A 26352-nucleotide genomic window follows, 5' to 3' on the forward strand; every position below is an offset into this window, starting at 1 on the left:
AGCAGCCTGGCTTTACCCTCTCCAGAACGAACTTGTTTGTTCTCCTAGCAGTCCATGGTATATTCAGTACTCTTCTCCAGCACCAAAGCTCAAAGGCATCAACTCTCCTCCTGTCATCCCTAGTCATTGTCTAACTCTCTGATGCATAGTGATTACAAAGACCATTTCCTGTAGCAGGCGCACCTTAGTCTCCAGAGTGACTATGAAGGAAAATTAACATCTAGGTTGTGCACAAACATTCACTACAGTTAAGGGAAAGTCAGTGCACAGTATAGTCTGCAGTGTGGCCAAAGCACAAAGTGATAGCAAGTACTAAAACATAGAAACCTTCCCACAGTACTAAATGGGTGAGGGAGGCGTACATGAGTGTACTCATACTCAATGTTATTGGAGCTGTTTCTTAATATACACAAATTTTTCCCAGTATACTATTGTAAGAATACAGGGGGCACAGTGATAAATTACTAGGGCATCAAGACTGAACTTAAATACTCAGGCCCATACCATAGTCTCAGGTCAGTTGAATAAAACACAATTCACAAATAGGTTGTATATCTCAGTCTGAGGTCTTAAAGTTTGCAGATGTCTGTCTAAGATTGTAAGCAAAGAAGAATAGAAGTGTTTAGTCCAAAGGACTGGCCCACATGACTCAACAGCCTCCTCTAACCTGAAGCAGGCACCACCAGATGGTCCCTGGCCACCAGCACTGACCACTCGACCAGGACCTTTGAAATGTCCAGTGAACAAGCAAAAATGTAGAATAAAGTTTAAGAGAAAGGCAGGCCAAATTTACTAATGTGAAAGAGACAAGAGCTCCTGAAACTTTCACCTTAAGACAACATTCCAAGTTGCATCTGGAGATAGTCTTGAAGATCTGTCACCCAGATCTATAAAATAACGTCTTAAAGGGGAGCTCTGGTGGCCTAGTGGCAAGAAGCTGCAACTACAATCCCAGAGGTGCACGGTTCAAATCCACCAGATGCTCTGCCAGGGAAGGAGGGGCAATCTCCTCCTGTACCAGTCAGATCTGATTTGACGGTACACGCACACAAAAATTATAAAATAAAATTTAAAAAAAAAACAATAACGTCTTAAAAGGATGTGCTCTGAAACAGTCTGCTATGAGGGCAGCTGAGAGGTAGGAAGGGACAGGCTTATGGTGACCTTTGTCTGGAGAATCTCTTTTCTGATTTATAGTTAATCAAACATTTGATTATTTAGTCCCCTCTTCTTCATCTGCTCTTCTAACTAAATTATTTCTTGTCCACCTAAATTCTGTTACAGAACAGCCCCCTGGCCTGTTTCCAAAATCCACTTGTACTGTGAGAAAAGAACATGGTGGAATATAGGGATACTCTTGTCACTACCTACAGGAGCCAGGCAAGCCAGGCTTGGCCTAGGGTTTAAGACGGCAGCAGAGGGCTTCAAGCCCAGAATGGGGAAGAGGGGAGAGACGGCGGCCATGTTCTCCCAGGTTTGCTCTGCCCCCGGTTCCTATGGCCCGGTTGCCAGAGAGAGCATGGTGCTGTTTGTGCATTGTACCTGATGTACAAGTTGCCGTACCGCGGTCACTTTTGGTTGCTGTGAGGCTGAACACTGTGACACTGATAGGTCAAATGCGTTAATGGTTGGTTACCCAGTGCGGATAGAGAGTGGGGTGGAGCTCCCGGATGAAAACAAGCTTGGAAGGAGGAGTGGCATCCACTTCCATAATAGCTTGCCTCTGGAAACCCAGTGAACCCGGAGAGAGAATGAGAGACACCCAAGCATTGAGGACTGTCCTTCATAGGGTCTCTATGAGTCGCCTGCGACTCGATGGCACTTAACAACAAACAACAGCTTGTCACTACATGGCTTTTAAGAGTAGAAAATTTTCTAAAACTTGGAGCAGATGGATAGCAATCCAGTATAGATAGCTTTCTAGTCAAGGGTTTAGGTCAAAAGTGATGAAGCTGTAAATAAACTTTGAAACCAGGCCTTTAATGGAGCTCTGGTGGCTTAATGGCAAGAAGCTGCACTGAAATTCCAGAGGTGCACGGTTCAAATCCACCAGATGCTCTGCTGGAGAAGGAGGGGCAATCTCCTCCTGTACCAGTCAGATTCGATTTGATGGTACACACACACAATTTTAAAAAAGCCCACACACACACACAAACCAGGCCTTTGAACTGGTTCTTCCTGGTAAAGCCATGGCTGATGAAATGAAACCAGAGCAGACCTGAATTTCTAAAATGTGAATACGGCAGAATGGTGCCTGGAACAGGAAAATTAGGTTGCCACCCTGCTAGAGACTTACTCTCTCTCCTAGAAAAAAGAGCATGTGCAGTGCATAGCCACCACATCTAACAGCAGGAGTTGGAAACCCTGGCGCCTTGTTCACAGATTATGGAGCTCTACCTGGCATGTGTGCGGCTCCTGAAAGACCTCTGTGTGCCTCTTTCAAGCCTCCCGTTCCTGTTGTTACTGTTCTGCTTCGCCTAAATAGTGCCAGGTTGGGCCTGTTTGGATTTTGCTTATCATCTGTGACTGAACCAGTTCAAAGCCCTATCTTGAACACAAAAGTAGAACACCTTTTCCTCTATATTTTAAATCCCAGAGTTACCAGCTAAAGCCATTTTTATTATAGACCATCTAGCTTTAGTTATTGTTTAACATTTTATTGTTTATAAATAACTTTTTTCATAGTTGTCACATTTATTTCTCTTGGTAATCTTGTTACTTGTATTTTAAAATCAAAATACAGACTTAATTTGTAAATTGGACGTTTCCCAGGGTCACAGTGATGCCCCATTCCAAGAAGCACCATTCCCACTATGCTTGAAAGTGATGGAAAGTGTTGGCGTTGAGAGTAGGTGCTGATCAGTCAACTACAACTCAGAGCAGCCCTGTGCACAGTGGATTGTGTGGTTGCCGCTTCCTGTAACTACTGTGGCAAAGCCCATAGCGAGTTGCACTGCTGATCAAAGGCTCCTCAGAGAAAGGTGGTCAATTTCCTCCCAGTACCATTTACAGCCTCTGAAGCCCATTGAAAGGTCACCATGAGTCTGCTCAATGGGCAATGGGTTTTAACCACTGCAAGTAGTTTGTTAGGATGAGAGTCAACTGTGCCTCTTGATTCTAGAGTTCTTTTGCCTCCTATCTTGAGAGGCAAAGCTGCTTGCCACAGTGCCATTAGAGATAATACTGTTTTGCTGGTGACCTGGCAGTAGAAGATGGACGAGTGAGGGGCGTCAGAACCCTTCAGTGATGCCAAAGGAGAATCCGCCCCCCCCCTTTCTTTTTCTGGCAGCTTATTTAATTAATCACGTCCAGTTAATCCTTTACCAGAAATGTCTATAACCTTGAGGGGAAGAATGTTAAGGTAAAGGACTTTAAAAGAGAGCCACCTACTGGCCAAGATGTGTGCTGTTTTGAGAGCCTTAGGGCGAGTTAGCTGTAACTTCCCAAGTATGGGGGCGTTAAAGACCACCAGAGAGTTCTTTAGAAAATGGTGCAGTCAGAATGAAGCAGTCCAGTGAGTCGTGCAATGTTAGACCCTGGTTGCCCTAAAATCACTTCAGCCCTTTGGTTTGATGAAATGGTATTTTAAGATGCGTTAAGGTAACTAATTCCCTTTTGCTATCATTTGCTTGCCCTAGGATCCACACTTTCTTCTCTGATAGTAGCACTTTGATCCTTAAGCCTAGATGGTGCAGCACAGATGTAGAGAATGTGCCAGCCCCGAGGACATCCATTTGCACTCCTCCCTTCATCCCCCTCTCTTGCTTCAGGTCCTGGATCCAGTCTGTTTCAGACTGTTAACTGTCTGCAGATCCCAGGTGCTTGTACTCAGTCGATTAGAGTGTAAGTTTGGGCCAGGAATACCTGAGAGATCATTTCTGTTCACTGCTTACGTAAAAGCGGTTCCCTCAAAAATAAAGTCTGAGATCAGTAGCCGTTAAGTCCTTTAAATGGATTATTATCCTTGGTTGTATATTAATTTAATTTAAAGGGGAAGTTGCTTTTGGTTTGCTGTAACACATCAACTCGAGGGTCCAGATGGAGCATGGTATTCTACAGTTGTGCCAGTGTCCTTCTCAGAGCATTTAAGGCAAGAATTTAGGGATGGTGGGGTTTTTTTTTGTTTGGGTTTTTTTTTTTTTTATGAGTCGAGAACCTCATAGTAATTTATCAAGCAATAGCAAATAGATTTTCTCTCCTGTGCTTACTTAAATTGATTGATAAGGGCAGGTGAGAGTTGGTATATGTGTGCATGTGTTCTCTTTTGTTGTGTTAAGACTGAGGTTTTGGGGTACAGTGAGAAAGAATGCATGATTGGTTAGCCTGGGTCTGTGAATTGATGTGGTGTGCTCAGATAATGAAGGCCTTGCCTACCTGATCTGCCTCATTTTACAGATAAAGATCATAAAGCCCAGGGAAGTGGCCTGCTTATGGATGGGACCCAGGCATTTGTCTGGGTAATAAATAGGCATTCCTTTAGAAAAAGCTAGGTTAGTTTTCCTTTGATTACCTCATCCCCACTGTACAGTGAAAACTACTAAATCTCATTGAGAACTAGACTACATCAGCCATTCTGAAAGAGATGGTGGTGTTGAGGTGACTGTTGTCCACTTGCTTTCTCAGACTTGATGGAGTAGCACTGTTGGGGAGATTTGGTTTAGTTTTGCAAAAGCTTAAAACAAATGAACCTACAAATGAAAAAGAGTCAGGTTTCCACTTACCTGTAGCACTAGATATTACAGTATAATAGAGGAATAACTTTAAAGGTCTCAGAGAACTCTTCAAGGACTTATTTTAGAAATAAATTAAGCAGGAGATATCAGAAATAGGAGCAAAAAAAGGGGGGAGTATAAATTATTATTATGTCTGAATTACAGTTTATTTGTGATAGTAATTCCCTTAAAACCTAGATAGCTTTGAGGTAAGGGTATGAGAGAGGAGTCTTCAAGTCAAGTACAACTTGGAGAGGAGGACTACATAGTTGTTATTTGAGGGGAGGAAGCACCACCTAGTGCAGTGTCTGGTACCTGTCCTTTTTGTGAGCTGTCGAGTTGGGTACGACTCACAGTAACCCTAGGAATACCATATCAGAACCCTTCCCTATCCTGAGCTATCCTCAGCTTCTCTATTCTTGAGCCCATTGTTATAGTCACTATGTTAGTCCTGTCTGGTTGAGGGCTTTCTTCTCTTTCACTGACCCTCCACCTTTCCAAACATGATGTCCCTTTCCGAGGAATAACTTTACCTAAGAACATAGTCAAATTGTGTGTGACAAAGCTTTGTCATCCTTGACTTGAAGGGACATACCAACTTCACTTTGTCCAGTACACACCTGTTTGTTCTTTTGGCAGTCCATTGAATATTCAGTACTCTTCTCTAGCATCACACCTCAAAGGTATGAATTCTTCTGTCATCCTTATTCATTGTCAGTGATTGAAAAGACTATGGCTTATATCGGGCACACCTTAGTCTTCAAACTGACATCATTGCCCCTCAGTAATTTGAAGTGATCCCTTACAGCAGACTTGCCCAATACAGTACGTCTCCTGACTGCTGGTACCAATGGATCCAGATAAAAGTATATCATTGACAATTTGAATCTTTTCTCCATCTATCATCATGTTGCTTATTGGTCCAGTGATGAGGATTTTTGTCTTCCTGATGTTGAGATGCAGTACATATTGAAGACTGCAATCTTTGATCTTTTGTAGCAAGTATTTCAAGTCCTCAGTTTTAACAAACAAGGTTGTGTCACCTGGATAATGCAGGTTATTGATGAGTCTAAGTTCCTGATGCCACATTCTTTACAAAGTTTAGCTTCCCTGATTTGCTCAGCATCAAATTGAGTAGGTATGGAGAAAGGCTACAACCCTGTCACACACCTTTTCTGATTTTAAGCCATTTGGTGTTCCTTTCCCTTCTTCTGTTCGAACCACAGCTTCTTGTTCTAAGTATAGTTTTCATATGAGCACAGTTAAGTGTTCTGGGGTTCACATTCTTCTCAGTGTTAGCCAGTATGTTATGATCCAAACAGCCTTTGTATAGTCAATAAAAAACAAGACATTTTTATGGTATTTTCTGCTTTCAGCCAAGATCCGTCCTACATAAGCAATGGTATCCCTATTGCCACACCCTTTTGTAAAACCAGTTTTCATTTCTGGCAATTTTCTGTCAGTATACTTTTTAGCCATTTATGACCTTTAACAGTATTTTGCTTGCATGTGATATTAATGGTAACTGCTTGATGCCTTCCACATTCTGCTGGATCACTTACCTTGGGAATGGAAACAAATAAAAATATTTACCAGTCACTTTGCCAAGCATCTGTCCTCCACATTAATGAATAATGTTAATGAATAAATCCTAGTAAATGGAATTAACAGAGAATACGAGAAACCATGTGCTTTATCATCATTGTTTCAACCAGTAAAGTCAAATTTAACAGGATCCGTGAAATCAGAGAAACTCTGATACATCTGACATAAAGTGTTCAAAGTTTTTTTGTCCCCCACTACTTGAAAATAGGGAAGATGGAAGGGAAGGAAGCCCTTCAATGAGATGGGTTGACATGGTGACTTTTAACAGTGGGCTTTAATATGGGAGGGATGATGAGAATGGCACAAAATAGGACAGGGTACGGATTCATCGTTCATAGGGTCTTGATTGACTTGGTGGCATCCGACCACAATACCAACTTGAAAATAAAAGAGAATGGTCATGTGCTTGTTAACAGAAGAATGACCTTCACATAGACGTGCCTGTGACAGCAGCTTGGCTTGCTGGCAAGTAAGAGGGATGTTGATGGAGGTTGTGACCAGTGGAGTCGGGCTTACAGGTAAGCAGACATTATTGCAAGTGTCTGGACTAAGCTACGGTGTTGCTTTGTGTTTCTTGCAGATGTCCCCACAAGCCTGCACTTCCAGAGCATGCTGAAATCTCAATGGCAGAATAAGCCTTTTGATAAAATCAAACCTCCCAAAAAGTTTTCACTTAAGCACAGAGCCCCCATGCCAGGAAGTCTGCCAGATCCAATTCGAAAAGACAGGCACAAGTTGGTCAACTCCTTCCTAACAACAGCCAGTAAGTTTTGAGGGACCAGAGAGTCCCTGGGGTTTTTTTGTGCTTCGATATTCTCAAGCGTCTGGTTTGCTATGACAGTATATTGGAGTTGGGTGCAGGACTTAACCAGTGTCATTGTTGGGATTGGATGTTTTTGGATGTACTTGAACTGTTGTGGATGTTATGGGTCCTGAGGGCAAACCCGAAATGCTTAGTGAGCAGCTGACAGTGGTCTGAGTCCTCTATACCCTAGAGTGGCATCACCCTAGTTGAGGAATCTGTGGGCCACTATACTGTTTACAAGAGGGCAGTCCCAGAGGGCTGTCCAGCTGCCCTCGTGTGGAGCATTGGCCAAGAGAGAACTCGAGCTTGGAACACAAATAAGAATATATTTGAGAGAAAGTATTTCACAGCTCTTTTTCTGTTCCCCTCTTCAGAGCTGTCCTATCACCAAATCCGGCCTGACAGGACCCACAGACAGCACTTAGACGATGTGGGGGCTGTGCCCATGGTGGAGCGAGTGACAGCGCCCAAAGCAGAGCGCTTGCTCAACCCGCCGCCACCCGTGCATGACCCAATCCACAGCAAAATGAAATTGCGAGACCATTCATCTGAGAGAAGTGAAGGTAGGGCCGGGCCTGGCACCTCTGCCTGCACTTGCGCCTGCTCCTGCTCAGGGCTTTCCGGGGCAGCCTGGGCTTCTCTTAATTGCCCCCGGCTTTGTCCTTCACTTCCTAGGAAGGCAGAGTGGGGGGCCCCACTGCTTCTTAATGCAGGTCGCTTTTTAACTACTGCAGCAACGTCTGCCCAGCCCCCTACCTGCCATCAACCAGTGTGCCGCACTTAACTTTTAGGCTTAGAAAGCATTTTTTTGCCGCTAATATGTATTACTCGCATTCTTAGCTTGCACCAAAGGTGGAACCGATTGAGGGAGCTATGTGTTTTCTCTTCTCTGTTGATTTCTGCAGTGTTGAAGCATCACACAGACATGAGTAGCTCCAGCTACTTGGCAGCCGCCCACCATCCACCACACAGTCCCTTGGTGCGACAGCTCTCCACCTCAGCAGACAGCTCGGCTCCCACTGGTTCTAGTGCACAGGTTACAGCCAGCACGTCTGTAAGTAGTACCTGTGTGCGGTTCACTGGAACACCCTCTGCAGTTACAGTTCGGTTTTTTTGCTCTGGGGACAGTGTCGAGAGTGGGTAGTGATGGGAATGCTTGTCATGCTGTGCGTGTCATTTTTAGGTCCAAGTAATGGTACTTGGCCTTTACTTGTTTTCCTTGAGTTCTTTTCCGTGGTGGGTGTGGATCTCCACTGGGTCATCCATTTAAGTGTGACAGAGTCACTAGCTCCTCACAGTGGTCTGTGGCTACTCAGGGTCTGTGGGACTAAGTTTGCACGGGACTCAAGAAGACCATAGCTCTTTTGCTAGTGAAGTAAACATGAAGAGAGGGCGAGAGGACAGATAACCAATGGGCAGTGGAAGGAGCAAGGCTCGATTTCCTTGCTTTTATTGTCCTGGTAAGTGAGACTAGCACTGAGCGTGCCTGGAGAAGCGAGAAGGCAAGGCTCGTGCTTTCTAATGAACAGCATTGCAACCCAGTAGGCTGCTAGGCAGCACTCAGGTGTCATCTCCTGGGGGCGGGTCACCTGACACCTGTGCTTTATCCAGAATGCTCTGAACACTGCCTTTCCAGACTCATCCTCCCACCCAGTTCATGCTCATGGTTTACTCTCTCAAGGTCTGTCCCTTTGACTATGTACATCTGTGACTGCTTTGTGTTGACTGAGGAATCCTTTTGTATAATGTGGTAATAAAGTGCTATCATTGTAATGTTTCTTGATGACATACTATGTTAGTACTAAGTGCTTCACATGTGTTTTCTCAGTTAATTCTGTGATACCATTTGAGATATATCTGACATTATGGATTCCTACTTCATAGGCAGAAGAACTGAGGCTTTCCCAAGTTAAGTGAGCTATAAGGCAGGAAACTTACGAGGGTTATGTTTGTGATTCAGGCCAGGCATTGTGATGGCAGAGGCATCTCTTCACCATTACACTGCAGTGTTGGCCTGGGGTCCACAGGGGGCTTCTCAAGTACTCTGATAGCACCTCCAGAGCTCACCCCAAGAACCTTCCAGTCCACAAAATGTGTTCCCTGGATCAGGTAGTAATTCACATTGTTTTCTTTGCTCTTGGAAAGCTGCAGTCTTTTCCAGATAACCTCCTTGCCCCTGACAGCTGTTTACCTCCTACCCTCATGTTTGTCCAAGTGTATGTATGATGCCCATCTTACGATTGATTGTCCAAAAGCAAAAATTCTCATATAATTAAAAAAAAATATAAAAGAAAACCAATTCTGATAGAAATCTGAACTTTTGGAGATCCACGGCTCTTGTCAGCCCTACGAGAATTTGTCAGCTTCCAACCTTCCTGTATCTGGAGAATGTTTACTTATGCCTAGGTCATTTAAATGTTATTTGCTTTATTGAATACAAATTTTATACATTGCATTTTTCTGATATTTAATATTCTTGTTGAAAGATTTCATCTGGATTTATTTACTATTAAAAAAAGGTGATAAACTAGGTGCCTAGAATCTAGTACAAACATAAAAGAATGTAGAAAAGCTGTGAGAAGTGGAGTGTTTCTGTCCTTCCTTCCTAAAAGCCGTTGATTGCAGCAGAGGTGTCTGGCTGGCTCTTGAAAAAATGACCGCAAGTATTCCAATTTAACACAAGTAGGAATCATCTCAGAACCTTTTTAAACAAAACAAACAAAGCAAGCCAACAACACTCCTGGTACAGCCAGGCTGGAAACAGTTGTTCATTCTTTTTTTTTTTTTTCTATAATTATATTTTATTAATTTTCATAAACATTTACAGAGATTTTGGGCTTCCACTCATTCATTGTTGCACTATTCTCTCTACCCTCCTCCCAGTTTGTTCTTGTCCAAATGCCACAGTGCTTGTCAAAGCCAGTTCTGATTAATCTTCTTTGTCAGTGTATCCTTTGCCATTCCCTATCACTCCTCCCTGAGAGAGACTTCACCCTGAGTCATAAGGAAAAGGGGACGGCGTATTCTCTTAGCTACTTCCTGCTGAAAAGGGCAGTTGTTCATTCTTACCGCTCGCTGTCACACTATGACTGATACTGAGGAAAGAGTAGTGAAATTAGACGAGGTGGGGCAGGCACCCTATGTGGAGGGGAGAAGGCAGAATCCAGGGAGCACTCTCACATGTTGCAGTTTCTTTTTAAGGTACTAGCTGCACACTGAAGACAATTCAGGGAAGATAACATTTTGGGGACAGTAGTTTGCTGTTCTTGGCATTGGGTTCTTGACCAAGGTGTGGAGAAGATGGTGGTCTCTTCTGAGGCTCTTGTCCTTGTACTTTTTTGTGGAGGGAGTGGTGAGAGGTAAGGTGACGCCTCTTTTGGGTATGAGGTCACCAATCCAGCTGCACATCAGCCAGGCAAGATTTTGTAAAATACTTCACCCATTTTAGTTAACCATCAGTGATCTTAAAATTGCTAACTGTAAGGTCTGGGATAGTCTACTCTAAATTGATAGAAAAGAGCATTATGAATACCTACCGTCTTGCATGATGATTGTGCACACTTGTCTTCCTCTTTGTCCGCCAGCTTCTTTCCCTTGAGCTGGTCTGACTTGGTGCTCTGGGTTTTAATGCAGCCCCTTAGGTGTCTCCTGCTGTGTGGTTGCCCTGACAGCGTGTTTGTCATGCTCCTGTTTCCCTCCGGCCTCTCATAGCTCATTTGCCAGTCTGGTGCATCTAGGTAGAAGCAGTTGGTGAACTTTCTTTTCCATCCTAGAGACCAGACCTTTTAGTTCTCTGTTATGTTTCTTCCATGGTCTCCCAGCTGCTGCAAATGCCCACCTCCTCTTCTGATACTGGATGTGAGCTATAGCAAAGCCCTTTCCTTCAGCCCCAGTCAGGGTACTCCACTCACCCCGTACCCCATTGATAGGACTCTCTTGGCTCTTCCCCCCCCCCAAGAATATTTAAACAGTAGGAGAGGAAATCACATACAGGCTGAGCACATGGTGGGTGCAGACTTAACTGAAGAGTTCAGTTTTCAAAAAGGAGGCACTTGCTTTCATGACAGCCAAGGTTAGATGACCGTTGCGTTGGACTAGGTTTTGAATATCTCTCAGGATAAGAGAATTCATGTTTTTAACCTGGAAAGTTACCACTAGTTTTAAATGTTTGTAGGTATCACTGTGGGTCTAAGTCAAAGACCAGGTTAAAAAAAGACTATCCGAAAGGAGAGTTCAGAGGTTTGAGGGTTATTAGAATTCGGTCTAGAGGATTAAGAACCTCAGCAGTTCACAGAATGGGGATAGTGGGACTGGTAAAAAAGATCAGTTAAGACAACCTCATAGTTCTGAGGGTTCTAAGGTCGAAGACCCCTCCCTCTCCTAGGTGTGAGCAGCTCTGCTTTCTCTGCACCAGCACGAGGACTCAGAGAACTGGGTCCATTGGTTAGCTTGTCTTGAGTCTCAGGTTGATGGCTTGTTATTCTAGAAATGTGCTGCTTTTTTACACTTCGCTTTTGTCTTACAGCAGCCAATAAGGAGGAGAAGGGGCGAGAGCTCATTCGATATTAACAACATTGTCATCCCGATGTCTGTTGCTGCAACAACTCGTGTAGAGAAACTGCAGTACAAGGAAATCCTGACCCCCAGGTAGAAGCCCTACAGAGCTGTCTCCTGCACGTGTTCTTCCCCTCTTCTCACCAAGCTCTGATCCGTAGTGGAAGTCTGATCTCTCTCTCATACGCTGTTACCTAGTCCAGAGATCACAGTGGAGCAGGCGCTGTTCATATCTGCTCTTGCAGACATATTTGACGTCACCCAGAGTGTGTTTAAAGATACTGAATTTGTTGCCAGAATCAAAGATCAGGATCTCATACACATTTTTCTCTTTTTAAGAAATCAAAATATTAGGAAACCCTGTTCGTTGGTGCTTTAAATAAGTTCTTTACTTGAATTCATGCTTTGTCAGCTCTACTTCCCTTCAATTCTAGCCTTTATGGGCCTTTGAGGGTGGGCTCCAAGGGCAAACAGGTCGCTCTGTGATAATCCAGAGCCTTCCCAGCAAACGGTGGGGCTACTCATGGGTACCAGGTGCACTTATTTTACCTCAGTCTCATGATTGTGGCTCTGGTTTTACAGCTGGCGGGAAGTCGATCTTCAGTCTCTGAAGGGGAGTCCTGATGAAGAGAATGAGGAGGTAATGGGGACAGACTCACATACCCCGGTGCACACTCTGGATCCCCTGAGGCCTGTGTTAGATAGCAAGCTCTGCGGGTTTCTGTGGTGATGGAGAAGAGCTTAGTTTGAGATGGGTCTGATCCTAGAATTGTTCTCCTCTTACCAAAACTCGACTTCCTGGATGGAAGAGATCAATGAAGCTGCTCTATTGCAGATTGAGGACCTGTCCGACGCAGCCTTTGCTGCCTTGCATGCCAAATGTGAGGAGATGGAGAGGGCGCGGTGGCTGTGGACCACAAGTGTGCCACCCCAGCGACGTGGCAGCAGGTGATGGGGCAGGCATAGCTCATCGGGGCCTGCGGGAGGGAGGGTGGCATTGCGTTTGGGACCTCCTTGTGTTCATAGACTTGCCATTGCTACTTGGTTGCCTTATTTTCATCCGCTGTTGATGTCGAAAAGTCCTGAAATTCCTTGGTATTTTCTGGGAACTAGAGAGTTTAAGCAATCAAATGCTAGATTTCTGCCAAGTGATCACTGTCTGGTTCAGACAGATCAAGCTCTGGGAGCAGGCAGGCTGACATCTGGTGGCCGGTAGAGGGTTGTGGTGACACAGTCCCCTCCACTTGGACCTCACCAGCATATCTCCATTTGTTGCTAACAGTAGTGGAGAGCTCAGGCAGAAGGCTTTTTAACCCTCATCCTCATCCCTCAGTGCAGTTTCCAAAGTCTGGACTCTGTTCACTTGCGCCCGAATTCATTGGCAGTAAGCTAGGACATTGTTCAGCCGGGGCTTTCTCCTGGGATGATAAAGCAGAAGCCACTCACCTTTTCACTACACAGTTCTTAGAGCTCATGGTCCTACCTGTCAGTGGTAGGTGCTAGGGTACCAGGTGGATCAGAGAAAAAGAGCTGGTGGTGGTGGTAAAACATGGCTGCTCTGGTCAAATGCTTTTCTCATGCTTCCTTCAACCAACCCAAAGGTAAACGTAAATGCCTTTACCTGGACGCTCAGATTTGCATTCCTTGGTTCACAGGTCTTACAGATCATCAGACGGCCGGACTACGCCCCAGCTGGGCAGTGCCAATCCCTCTACCCCACAGCCTGCCTCCCCTGATGTAAGCAGCAGCCACTCTTTGTTGGAATTCTCCCACGGCCAATCCCCTAGGAGCCCCATTAGCCCAGAACTGCACTCGGCTCCCCTCACGCCTGTTGCCCGGGACACTCTGCGACACCTAGCCAACGACGACACCCGATGTTCCACGCCCGAGCTGGGATTGGATGAACAGGTGAGGGGCACAGTTGGGAGGAGGTTACAGCACCTGCTGAAGAAAGTCTTCATCTCACGGCTCCCACCCCCCATTCTGCAGGGATGAAGGGCAGCACCCTCCTAGGGCCACCCCATTGAGAGACTGGGAGTGGGTCCTCACCAGAGCCCCTTGTCTACCCGCAGTCTGTCCAGCCCTGGGAGCGGCGCACCTTCCCCTTGGCGTATAGTCCCCAGGCCGAGTGTGAGGACCAGTTGGACGCACAGGAACGGGCTGCCCGCTGCACTCGACGCACCTCAGGCAGCAAGACTGGTCGGGAGACAGAGGTGGCACCCGCCTCCCCTTCTGTCATCCCCCTCAAAAGTCGGCATCTGGTGGCCACAGTCACAGCTCAGCGTCCAGCTCACAGATGAGTGGGATACAAGAATCTAAACAGACTCACTAACTATTGGCATTAAAGCTTCAGAAATCTTCTGTGTTTGATATTCAAACATCATATGCCGGAAATTTTCACAGTTTTTAGTGAATTTAAGGAATTTAGACCCAACTTTGTTATTTTTTTTTCCCCCCTTGTTTTTCTTTTGTCTTTGTTTTGGTCTCCATGGTTTTGTTGTCACACACCTGAGCACTTCCTCTGGTTGGCAAACAGAAGTTCAGGATAAGACCCTGCTGGCCTGGTCCTAGCGCCCTCTGCACTGTTGAATCACTGGACTTAGCGATGCTAGGTGACTGTCCGCTCCTGCGCCTGAGGGCAGAGGGGACAGGAACTATGCCTTCTTGGTGGGGTTGGAGAGAGCAGGGCGCGCTTGCCCTTTCCCTTCCCTCCACCTGTGGCTCAGTGTCTGAGTTGGAGCGCCCCCCCCCCCCCCGGAGTGCTCTGCTGAACTGCTGGCTGCCTCCCTGAGCTGGTAGAGAGCTGCTCAGATCTCTCTAGTCACACTGGGGGTGTTACCTGCATTGGGTCATGTGTTTTGACTTCTTAACTGCAGTAGTCTGGCTGCAGCTGCTCAGGTCCCCATTCTGCCCTTGTGTCCTCCTATCTGCCCACCCATGGCATATACACACACACAGACACACACTCTCCTACCATCCCTCCTCCATGCCATTCACACAGTCACATACCATCCCTCCCCACAGACATCGCTATCACCCCCTGGCCTGCAAAGGCTGGGTTAGGACTACTTAACCTCTCTTCTCACTGCTTGCAGAAGAGGAGCTTTGGGAAAGGAGCACCATTTCCCCCGACCTTCCCGTTTTCCTGGGCTTCCTCTGTCATGTTCCTGTCACTGTGACTAGCCCCCCCCCCCAGTCCCTTTGCCTGTGGAATGTCGTGTGGTCTCCCACTCCTGCCACTTCTTTGTTAACCTTGTGCCTGTCTCATGTATAATCACATCACCAAAAAGGGGGGGAAATAAGGACCCTTTTTTTTTTGCCATTTTGTAATCGTATAAAAATAGTAGACAACTGCTTACTGGTTGGGGTTTTTTCACAATTTTCAACATTAGTGATTTCTTTTTGGTTCTGTTTGCAAGTTAAAGGGTTTGTCATTGTTTCTTTTTTAAAACAATAATGCACCATACCCCTATGCATAAAGTGCTTCTTCTATTTATAAGGTTGAAAATTCTGAATAACCCTTTTAGCATTGTAAAAAAAAACCCACAAAAAACCCATAAAAACAAAAAAAAAACCAACTTGTATTTTGTAAATATTTTCTTTTCCTGCTTTGAGCTGTGTAATGGCAGCGAAAACATGTAGCTGTCTTTGTTCTATAGAAATGCTTTTCTTCAGAGAAGCTGATCTTTGTTAATGTCTTGATTCTGTTCGCAAAGCACAGACTCGTGCTTAAAAAAAAGGAAAGAAAAATTGGAAAAAAAATAAAAAAAAAAAGTTACAGAATGTCGTGTGCTGGGCCTTCCTTGTGACCTTCAGGCTGGGTGGACTTGGTGGTGCTGGCAGCATCTTTTAGACTGATCCTTGAACCAGCTCTAGCTCCTCTGACTTGCTCCAGCCCTTAGCAAGCCCCAGGAGCACAAGCAGGTCCCAGAATAAAGATGGTCCGCTCTGGGCTGAGGGGGCGGGACGAGGGGCCCTAGGAGAAGAGTCTGCTGGGATCAGCACGTTTTCCTTTGTTGAATGAGAGGAACTGACCGCGTCCTTCTCATGAGATCCAGGCCTGTCACTGCTCCTCAGTGGATACATCCCTTTTCACTCAGCCTTTTCATGCCCAGAATTCTTTTGAAATGGGTGCTGGGTGGGCTTGCTTTTTGCTTTGAACCTAAAGTCACAGCATTTTTTCTCCTGAGGAGACTCAGTGCTTGTGTTCTTCCAGACAGGTTGGTAAGTGGATGGGCCTGGTTCCGTGTTTACTCCCTTCTCTGCGTCCCGGGACAGTTGAGCTGAAGGAGCTGGTGAGGTTGTGTTTAAGCTTCAAAAACCACATGTGCCTTTGGCTGGCCTGTTGACCATGAATTCTCTGGCCGCAGTTAAGGCCCTGCTCTACAGAGCATGTGCCTGAGCCGTTAAAGCACGTCGGGGAGAGCCAAGAAAGTGAACGTTCAAACTTCCTATGAAAATGTTCGGATTCAGTATCATGATTGTGGCCTAACTGGTCCAAGAGCAGTAATAAGATGATGACTGTTTGGGTTTTGTGTTTGTGGCTACAGGAGAAGCTGTCAGGCCTCCTATCAGTATGACAGAAACTCTCCTCCAGTGGGTACTGAAACCAACAGCCATTCATCCCTTCAGCGGACTGAATACGCTCGCTCAGCCCCCGAGCTCTAGGCCAGCTTTGCAGGACAGATGCTCCGGGCAGCCTGCTCACCAACATCCCCAGTCTTTCAGCTTTGAATACACTGCCACCTGTCTTGCAAACTTCAGCAGCATTATGATCTCAGCCACACCTTTGGCTTGGGCGAGGCTGGCTGACCAGCAGGCGTGGGATAGTCAACTGAAAAGGAATGAGTCTGTGAACTCTTTCTCAGGTTCCAGACAGACTAAAGACCACTGGGAAATACGTCTGGGTTTTTAAAACACCAGCACCTCCCATACTGAACTAAGTTGGAGAACGGTTTTACAAATCCTGCCTCGTTCATTGTCTTGTGCCCGCAATCTATGGACAAGGGGCCTTATTTAATCAGAGTAATAACTTTATTTCCAAATTCACTTTTACAGCAACAGTGTAAATCATTTGTTAAAACACACAATACACTATATGGACATTCACAGACAGGAAGCTAAGCTAAGATGATTTCGTGTCCCTCCCTCCCACCCTCAAAATTCCCAAAGAAATCACGGGACTTGCAAGTGCCAGAAACTGGCCTGCCTGACACTGCAAATTCACGGGGCTGAGTCAATCAGGAGGCAAGAATGCCGGTCAGTACCCAGTGTAACTCTTTTCTGCGCCGAAGAGAAGCCACAGATCTGGAGATGGGGCTCCCCAGTGGTTTCCACCTGGCCCTCATCCCCCTGCCCCCATCTCTCAGCTCTTCCAGAGGACAGTGATGAAGGTGAGAGGGAAAGAAAAGGCCTAGTGCAGGAGGGAAGGATGCCAGGCTCTCTGGGAGGGTGGGACTAGGACCCCCAAGAACGAACTCTCCAGAGGTCTCAGCCTGCACCTGGCTGGGCAGAAGAGAGGGAACTAGGTGACTGCCTTCTGCCCCTGGGAAAGCCTGTCCTTGGAAGGGCGGGACCCCAAGGACCTTGAGCCCCCATGGTGGCTCCCTCAACAAACACGGTGGAATCATGAAGAAAAGGGTTACAAGGCAGTTTACTGCCGCACCCCAAGACTTCCGTTTGTTTACCCATGTTACATATCTTACAGGTTCCTCCCCCCTCCCCCCTACAGCACAACAAGCAATTGCAAACAGGATACAGAGTCTCACCACTGAAGTTGACTTAATGGGACTACTGATAAAGTGAACAGAGAGCTGGACGGAACCAGGTGGATCCCAGAGACACTAAACAAGATATGAGAAATGGAGGGGAGGTGCCCAGCCCTGGGGAGATTGTCCTCATTCAAGGTCAGGGCGGCAACATCCCATTGCCACCTGTCTGCCACAGCTGACCTGCTTGGCCCTAAACTTGCCCCCACAAGACCGTGTCAGTGAAGAGTGGGCACAGAACTGCAGGAGCCTGGGGTGCAGGCAGGGGTGAGGGAAGAAAAGCGGCTGAAACCCAACGGCAGTGCTGAATGGGGCCTCCTCACTGAGAGCTGCCAAATCTGTAATCCACCTTTTCCTTTTCCTTCCTCAGACACTTCTGAGAGCATCTGAGACTTGGGACACAAGGAGTCACGAGGAGAGAAGGTCTAGATCATTCTTGCAAAGATAACTCTAAAGCCTCCAGCCCTCGGGGAGAAGCCGCAGACTCTACCACCAACCTCAAGTAGCTTTTCTGCTCAGCCGAATGTGGGGCAGAACAGCCTGAGCATGCCCTTTAAACAGCTGGATTCTGCAAAGTGCTTCCCTTCCCCCAGCGCAGGCGGACCTGCGTGAGGTCGGGCTGCTGGAGCTCTGGCCTCAGCTTTCAGGAGGGTGTCCGTCTCCTGACTTGGCATCTGTCCCGCCAGGTAGCCCAGTGGCCCCCCCACCCCTGTGGCTCTCTGGCCCTCAAAAGGAGAATTAAATCTCTTCTGGGGGTGGACTATTGGCGGTTCCTGGTCCGTTTTCATTTGAGGCAGGCATTGAAAGGCCTTCATGAAGGCTGCTGTAGCGCCTCTCCGAGGAGAATCGTCTTCACGTTCCCAGGAAAAGCCACCTCTATCCAACAAGGGATGCCCTGGGGAGACAGGAAGTGGCAGGTGGTGGCCTCACAGCAGAGTCCTTGTTCTGGGTGTCAGGGTTTCAGGCCTTTGCTACCATCTCCTAGGTGTCAATCCAGTCCCTGGGGGTGGGGTGGGGGTGCAGGTTGTGTGTGTCCCATATGCTGATGAAAACCTTTCATAAATAGGTGCCCCAGAAAGAGTAGAGCCTCAGGGGCCTGGAGCCGAGTCCCAGTGTGCAGTGAGAGACATCTCGGACCCCCATGGGGGTGAGTTAGAAACCTCTTTACAAGCATTTCAAGATACATGTGTCTTTTTTTTTTTGTCTTTTTGTTTTTTCTTTCCACTATCATAGTCACTCTGATGAATCCAAGCATAAACAGACAAGAATCCAACTACGACGTTAACAGGGTGCAGACGGGGAGGGGGCGACATCTATGTATACGTTCAGCTGCTCCGGCGGTGTTTCCAGCAGGATGGGGGGCAGGAACCATTTCCGACAGGGCGGTTTCCTTTTGGGGGTGTGGAGGGTGGCTTATGTGGGGCTGAGCGTGGTCTGGCTCGCAAGAGGCTCAGAAGATACAGGCTTGGGGGCGGGGACGTGGGGAACAGGCTTGTCCGCCCACCCAACACCTGCTGCCAGCCCAACACGGGAAGGACCCCAGGCTTCTGGACAAAGTCCTGTCCAGGTCAGCGGGGCCGAAGTGTGTGGGGTCGCTGCTGAGCTCTTTGCTGGTTCCCACTGTGGGGGCTCAGTGTTCTCTGACGGCAGGTGCCAGCTGGGCTTGGAATGAGATGTAGTGTGGGATCGGGGACCCCACTGAATGAGGAATTGAGAGGGAGAGACTGGATGCAACGCTGTGCCTAAACCTCCCTTGGTTTCCCTCCATAGTTTCCAGAAGGCGCTGCCTCCATCTCACCGGCATTCCTTAGTGACGAGGGGGCGGGAGGCTGGGAACTTGGGAAGGGTGATGGGGTGGGTGGGAAAGGCAGTGACCTGGCCCCGCACAGTGGGCAGACAGGGCAGGGCCGTGGGAAGGTAGGAGGCTCGACCTCCCCCACCCTAGACCCACACACATGCGCCAGAGCCCCAAGCATGGGAACAAACACTGTCCCCAAGAGGCATGAGTCCTTACAAAGAGAACTTGGTTAGCCCTAAAGTCCCAGGTCTGTGAGGTGACCAGAATCGTGGCTGCAGCTCCAATTTACAGGGCTTCCGTGGGTCCCCTCCGCTTAGGAATGCCACCCGACAGGGAGGCCAAAGAGGCCAGCGGCTCACAGGGCATCAAGACCAGCCACCCTCCTGCCCATCCATCTTCTTCTGCCACTGTCCCTGCATGGAATGGAGGCCCACACCTCTTTTCCCTTTGGGGGCCCAACAGAGAGGCATACGGCCTGCAGCAGGCCCCTGCCCAGCCAGGTGGGGGCCTGGACCAGGCTGTTTGCACGCCGTCCTCTGTCCATGTCTTCCTCGCCCCTCTTCCCCCCCAATCCATCCTCTCTACAGACATACCCAGTTTCCAGTCTTCTGTTGTTGCTGCTGCCTCTTGAGAAGCCCTCCCAGGGGCTGGGGCCCCTGTCCCCTCAAATCCACACCAGCGGCTCACAAAGCTCCCCCCTTCTGTTCAGAGGAGGTTGGGGGGAATAATCAAAAGGAATAGCCCAAGGAAATGTAGGGGGTGGGCATCTCTTTCTGCGTCTTCTTGAAATGCTTTATTGTTGTTAGCCCGCCCGTCAGTTAGGGAAGGTGGAGTTTGCTTGTTCCCCTCACTAGTTTTGAAGTCCGAGCTGGAGCCGAGTGGCAAAAGCAGGTCGAGTGTGTAACCGACTGACCGATCGGTGAGGAGCAGCTGGGGGAGGGCAGAGGGCGAAGGGCCGGATCGTTACGCGTTTTTTTTCCCACACTCTCTCACTCTCTCTCTCTCTTCACGATTTGGGGCCGCCCCAGGGGCCTGATCACAAACCCTGCTTGGCCAGGGACGCAGACACCTCCTCCGCGAGTGTTGCGAGCTGGGGCGAGTCTTCCATGTTGATGCTGCCAGTGGAGGAGACGTTGCTGAGGTGGCGTGGGGACGTGTCCCCGGACACCACGGGCGACTTGTACACGATTTCTGCCCCGTGGTCTGTCTTGGCTTTGGCGTTCTCCCGGAAGGTCAGCTTGTGGGTTTCGATCTGTGGGAGAAGAAACCTTCCGTTACCAGTTCACAGACAGTGTCCCCTTTCTTGCTGACAGCTTGTGTGCTGTCAAGGGAAGGTGACCAACATGAGTCCTGAACTGGTGGACATCTGGGTTGGCTCTCGCTCTCACGGTCACCACTGCACAGGTGAACTCACTGCATGGTGAACAGCTGCATACAGGCATCCCCCACGCACAGCTGGGAGACAGCCGAGAAGTGGAATGCCAGGTCGAAGGCATGTGCATTTTATTCAGATGATGTGAATCAGAGGGTCGGAACTGACCCACCTGTGCTGTTTCAGAGGCAGTAAATCCCGTGGGAGGTGACTGCCTATCTTTCTCACGACGAGTGGCAGGTGGATTTGAACCGCATACCTTTGTACTGGCAGTGCAGTTCCTTACCACTGAGCCACCAGAGCTCACTGTGTTTATCAGGTAGACATTGCTCTGGTGTTGCTGGTTTTTTTGGGGGGTGGGTGTGGGGGTGTGTCTGTCAAATGTCAGAGCTCCAGTGATTATTCAGATAAACACTGTCAAGTTACCAGTGAATGTCATTGGAGAAGCTAGAGAGGATTAAGGGCTGTCCCCAGAGCTGTGCTTTCCAGCCAGGAGTCGCACACCTCCGCACCTGCCAGTGACCGACAAGGAGGGTGGAGCCGGCAGCACAATGCTAGGGAGTGTGACACATCAAAATCCTTTTTAACTAGAGCAACAACATCGCAACTAGAAGGCGCCAAAGGACACCCGGAAACTCAGAGGCACTAGCCAGAGTTGCAAGTAGCGCTTAGAGTGGCCGTCACGGTGTCTGCGGGACACAAGAACAGTGGTTCTCAACCTTCTCTGGCCCTGAGCCTGTCTGAGTATCTGGAAACCAGGAATGGGGGGGGGGGCGTTTGTCATTTCCCATACAATCCACAAGCCCACGGACCCCCGATGAAGACCTCTGCCATAGAGCTCTTCAGTGAGGGAGTAAAGAGAAACCGGACTACACGTATATTTTGCTCATCTGGAAGTCTTTTTTTTTCCCAATGACTCTTTCACACTAGTGTATTTGGCCATTTTTTTAATTGTGGTAAATGCACATGGAACAAAACACTTGTGTTTTCAACAGTGTTCACATGCGCGGTTCAGTGACGTGACTGTGTCCCTCGTGTCCACCCACCAGCCTGCTCAGCCCCAAGTCCCCTTGGCGTCGGCTCCCCTCCGGCCCGGGTGCCCCTGGTAACACCGATACGCTTCGAGCTCTGTGTGGCTTCTGTGCTGGTGCCTCAGTCCCGCTCACAGAGACCCCCGAGTGACCGAGGAGAACTGCCTCACAAGCTTTCTAGGCTGGGCCCTTCCCAGAAGCAGGTTACCAGGTCTCTATCCCATGGAACTGCTGGTTGGGTTCAAACCTCCAACCTTTCATTTAGCACCTGACAAGCCATGCTCCACTGTGGCTCCACTGGCCTGCACACGCTTGTCTGTTCTAGATGTTTCCAATGAAGTGAGAGCATGGCTGTCTTATTTACTCACCGTGAATAGACATTTTGACATAAGCTGTTAGAAAAACAGTTCAGCTAATATTTTTTTAAGCTTTCTTAAGGAAAAAAAACAATCTCAGAGGTGTGCGGTTCAAATCCACCAGATGCTCTGCTGGAGAAGGAGGGGCAGTCTCCTCCTGTACCAGTCAGATCCGATTTGATGGTACACACACAAAAAATAATTAGAAAAGAAAAAGACAGATGTCTGAGGCAAAAATCCCCAAAACTAAAGGTGATAGGGGTCCTGTATTCCACCACTTGTTACTTCAACAAACAAATTAGGGCCTGATAGGAGGAGGACCCTAAGGCCAGAACAGTGGCCTCGAACTTCAGAGACGAGTTACAAACAATTCCTGCTGGAAGCTGGTGAGTGGTCACCAGATGTCAAGGACTGAGCAGCAGGAGCTGAGAAGTCGGCCTTGACCTTACGTCTAGTTCTCACATACCTGTACCCGACAGGGGCCTGTCCAGTGTACAGGGGGTCCTACTGCCAACCTAAAGGCCAAACCTCCGGCAGTTCGAATCTGCCAGTCGCACCTCGGGAGAGATGGACAATCTCTTGTGTGGTTTACAATCTCAGAATCTCTGTGGAGGTTCAACTGTGAGCTGGTTCCGATCCCATGGCAATGGATAGAGTACAGCATACCAAGAACCTTCCAGAACCTGCTAAGAGTCTTGTCTCAGGACCACTTGAGGTAATTCTTCCCACCCCATTTGCTAAGAAACTGACACTCAGTGTTTGCAGATCTTTTTCCAAGCAGAGTCATACCCAGAGCCTTCTTGTGCCCCAAGAACCCCAGATACAGGTGGAATCCTCCCTTCACCAAGGGAAAGGCACTACCAGATCCACTGGATGAGACTGCTGAGGAGGGGGCCCTGGGGGTACAGACAGCATACTGGGCTCCCAACCAAAGGGCCAGGGGTTCAAGTCTACCCACCGACCTAGCAGTCTACTCTGAAAAAATCAGCTACTGAAAACCCCACTGGGCACACAGTTTTAGCTGACATACTTGGCCTCACGAGAACAAACTTGTTTTAAGGTGGCCTTTTCCCCCTCACCTCAAGGCACCTGTCTTTGAAGCACCAGAACTGGAGGTCCCGCCCCTAAACCAGGGTTGGGGCAGGGAGTGGAAAGAAGTGTAGCTTCTGCGGAGGAGGCTCCCCACTTCCCCAGGAACTGGGTACAAGCCAGCTTCCCTCCAGGCAGGCTGTCTCGGCCCAGCTTTTGAACACGATATGTGGGCACTTCAGGTCAGCCTTGGGGTCTGGAGGTGCTGCAGGACTAATCCACACCTCTCCCAGCCTCAGGGACCTCACCTGAGGGGTCCTCAGTTTGCAACTGTGTTAAGACCATGCCTGCAAGTGTAGCTCCACAAAGCACAGTGCCTGCTCTCCCCACAAACACAAGAAGGGCGCTTAGCTTCTCTTCAGGGTGGCATGTGGGGCTACAGAGGAGTGAGGGGGCCCACAGAGGCCAGGGACTCCCAGCTGCCACCCTGCGTCATGTGGAAAGATGACCCAGGCCTCCTGGCACTCCCAGCCACCCTGGGCAGTGCACAGTGTGGGGTAGACGGTACATGTGCCTACACTGTCCCTTGTCCCCGAGCCACCCCCTGGTGAGCTGCTGGGAGGCCCCCAGGCAGGAGAGGGAGAGAACTGCAGGTGTGGTGGGAAGTCCCAGCAGGTGCCTCACTGCTTTCGTGCAGAAGAGCAAAGTGGCGCCAGGAGACCACATCCTCTCCCAGCCCTGCCCGCCCCTCCGCCTCACACAGCCCGCTCCGGGGAGGCCCGAGAAGGGGATTCCAACTCCCGGCGAGCCCGGCTGGGAGCAGAACTGCTGCTGCCCAGAGTTCTCTAGGCTGAACGTACCATGGACTGCCATGAGAACTAACAGGTCTGTCCTGCAGAGGGTGAAACCAAGCTACTCCTTGGAGGCAAGGATTTTGAGACTCCATCTGACATACTTTGGGCATGTAACCAGAAAGGACTAGGCTTTGGAGAAGGACATCATGCCTGCAAGGGTCGAGGGACAGCACAGGAGAGGAAGACCCCAGATGACATGTATTGACACAGTAACTGGGGTCGTGAGGGTAGGTGTGTCGACCGTGAGGCTGGCTCAGGCTAGTGCAGGGATCAGAGCTGTTGTACATAGGGTCATTGTGAGTCGGTTTACTCGACGACACATAACAACAACAATCTTTACAAAAGCAGATCACTAGTCGGCTTGCTGAGTCGGAACCAGAACCAGTCCAGGGGCAGCAGGTGGGCACTGGGCTTCACAGCTGTGGGTGCACCGAGGTTTTCTTTGGGGAACAAGGCCACATCGGTCAGGGTGGGCAGACCAGACACAGAAAAAGCAGGGAGTGAAGACAGATACCACGGAAACACGCTAAGGGACACGGAATGCTGGGGCCAGAGGGGCAGGGTCAAGGGTCTTCCCCTGGGGCTGACGGCAGGCCTTCTATCGCCAGTGACCTGCACTCAGCCTTCCAGCCTCCTTGACCAGGAGAAAATAAAGGTTCTGTGAAGCCGCTCACTCGTAGTAATACTGTTTATAGCAGCACTAGGAAACCACAACTCAGCCAAGCCCAAATGCCCCCTCCCTGCTCTGCCCATTTTACCTTCTTATTCCCTCCGCCAGGGACATGGGTGATGTTATCCAGGGAGCCGATCTTGGACTGGACTCTGTCCTTGAAGTCCAGTTTCTCGGATTTCACTTCCACCTGACCGCCTCCTAGAACACAGCACGCACAATGCCCTTATATCTTTTTCTGTGATTTGCTAGGCCTTGCTTGTACTAAATAAGATTCACGCAGCACAGTGAATTGAACCGTCCCCCCGCCTCCGAATGTGTGTCAATGTGACTGTGCTGTGATTTTCAGGGGGTTCGCATTCGCAGTTATGTAATGGGACAGTTACATAAAGATCCAGGGTGGTGGTTACGCAATGATGTCATCCTCCCCCACGACTGATCAGCCACTCAGCTGGAAGGGGATTAGCATGACATGCAACACCCTTAATTAGATCACAGCCCTGATGTGATGTAAGAGGAGTGCTCACCAAGGGGTGTGGCCTCACGTTTGATCTTACAAGAGAGAAAAGGAGAGGAGCGAGCACAGATCTGAGGGACCTGCTACCACTAAGAAGTCAGTAGCAGATTCTTGTGCTGAGAACGTCCTAGATCCCAAGGCAGATGGAGATCTCCAGAGCTCACAGATGTTGAAGAGAGACAAGAGCCTGTCCCCAGCGCCAACAGAGAGAGACCACCTTGCCCTAGAGCTGGTGCTTCAGTCACTAGCTATGCTTCTGAGAGCTGGACAATGAATAAGGGTGACAAAAGAAAAACTGATGCCTTTGAGTTGTGGTGGTAGAGAAAAGTGCTAAATATCCCATCAAATGCCAAAAAACCAAACAGATGTATCTCAGAGAAGGTGCTGACAGTGTTCTTTGGAAGCAAGGATGGTGGCGAAGCTTCATCTCACATACAACTTGGCATGTTGGACATCGTGCTTGGAAAGGTGGGGTGACGGTGGAAGGAGGGGGCGGCCCTCAACCAGGTGGATGGACATAGTAACTGCAGCAATGGACTGTGTCAGAGATTGTGAGGATGGAAGAGTACAGGACAGGGTTCAGATCTGTTGTTCAAAGGGTTTCTGTGAGTCCTATTCGATGGCACCTCACAACAGTGCCATGAACTTGAGCTCTCTCAAGTGTTAAGAGGATAAATTGCTATTTACTAATGCCATCCACCTGTGGTATTTCTGTTATAGCAGCACTAGGTTGTGGGCACAGATGGGAACTGTGGACACAGCTCAGTGGAGGGGACACAGCTGGTAGGTGGGCACCGTGCTCTGAACAGGGCCAAGTTTTCCACCTCTAGACCAATGTTTAGGAGAAAGGATTCTCCTTATTCAGAATGAAGCTTGGATACAAGGAAGTCCTTGTAAAGGCTTCAAATCCATTTTGTTTCATCTCTCCAATCAAAATGTGCTTCAAATATTTACTTGGCCAACTCATCCTTCTTAGATAATGCAAAGGTAAATTGCAGGCAGTCTAGAACAAGTTATTCTAATTCAGAATTGGATGGACTCCAATGAGTGAGGTCTTCCTGTGTCAATAGTCTGTTAACCGTAGTCCCACAAGGCCTTGAGTAAGACTGCTGACTGCCAAGCTGCAGTCTGCAGAAGGGCCCACGATGCCATGTCCAACACCTGCCATGAGGAAGGGAGAACCTGTGTTACTTTATCACAAAGGAGAAAGCTGCGTTCCTAGAACACGGAAGGCAGGACAGGTTCCACTGGCGGAGACTAGACTCCTACACAGAAGCCAAG

At 48.6% G+C, this 26352-nt stretch overlaps 2 protein-coding genes across 2 annotated transcripts in view; one reads left to right on the forward strand and one right to left on the reverse strand.

Annotated features, from left to right (window-relative positions):
• KANSL1 (KAT8 regulatory NSL complex subunit 1) overlaps window positions 1-14399 on the forward strand; it is a 192140-nt gene extending 177741 nt beyond the window's left edge. The window contains exons 8-15 of the mRNA XM_006897809.1: window positions 6898-7080; window positions 7497-7685; window positions 8028-8176; window positions 11648-11769; window positions 12259-12316; window positions 12512-12624; window positions 13332-13584; window positions 13749-14399. Of these exons, the coding sequence (XP_006897871.1) occupies window positions 6898-7080; window positions 7497-7685; window positions 8028-8176; window positions 11648-11769; window positions 12259-12316; window positions 12512-12624; window positions 13332-13584; window positions 13749-13976 (1295 nt within the window). The 3' untranslated portion in view covers window positions 13977-14399. The remainder of the gene's footprint in view (window positions 1-6897; window positions 7081-7496; window positions 7686-8027; window positions 8177-11647; window positions 11770-12258; window positions 12317-12511; window positions 12625-13331; window positions 13585-13748) is intronic.
• A 5879-nt stretch (window positions 14400-20278) lies between these two features.
• MAPT (microtubule-associated protein tau) overlaps window positions 20279-26352 on the reverse strand; it is a 57453-nt gene continuing 51379 nt past the window's right edge. The window contains exons 14-15 of the mRNA XM_006897871.1: window positions 24643-24755; window positions 20279-20494 (exon numbers count right to left, since the gene is read on the reverse strand). Of these exons, the coding sequence (XP_006897933.1) occupies window positions 20279-20494; window positions 24643-24755 (329 nt within the window). The remainder of the gene's footprint in view (window positions 20495-24642; window positions 24756-26352) is intronic.

The sequence above is a fragment of the Elephantulus edwardii genome, unplaced genomic scaffold (assembly GCF_000299155.1).
Source record: "Elephantulus edwardii isolate Elephantulus edwardi_28Jun2011 unplaced genomic scaffold, EleEdw1.0 scaffold00216, whole genome shotgun sequence".
NCBI classification, from domain to species: Eukaryota; Metazoa; Chordata; class Mammalia; order Macroscelidea; family Macroscelididae; genus Elephantulus; species Elephantulus edwardii.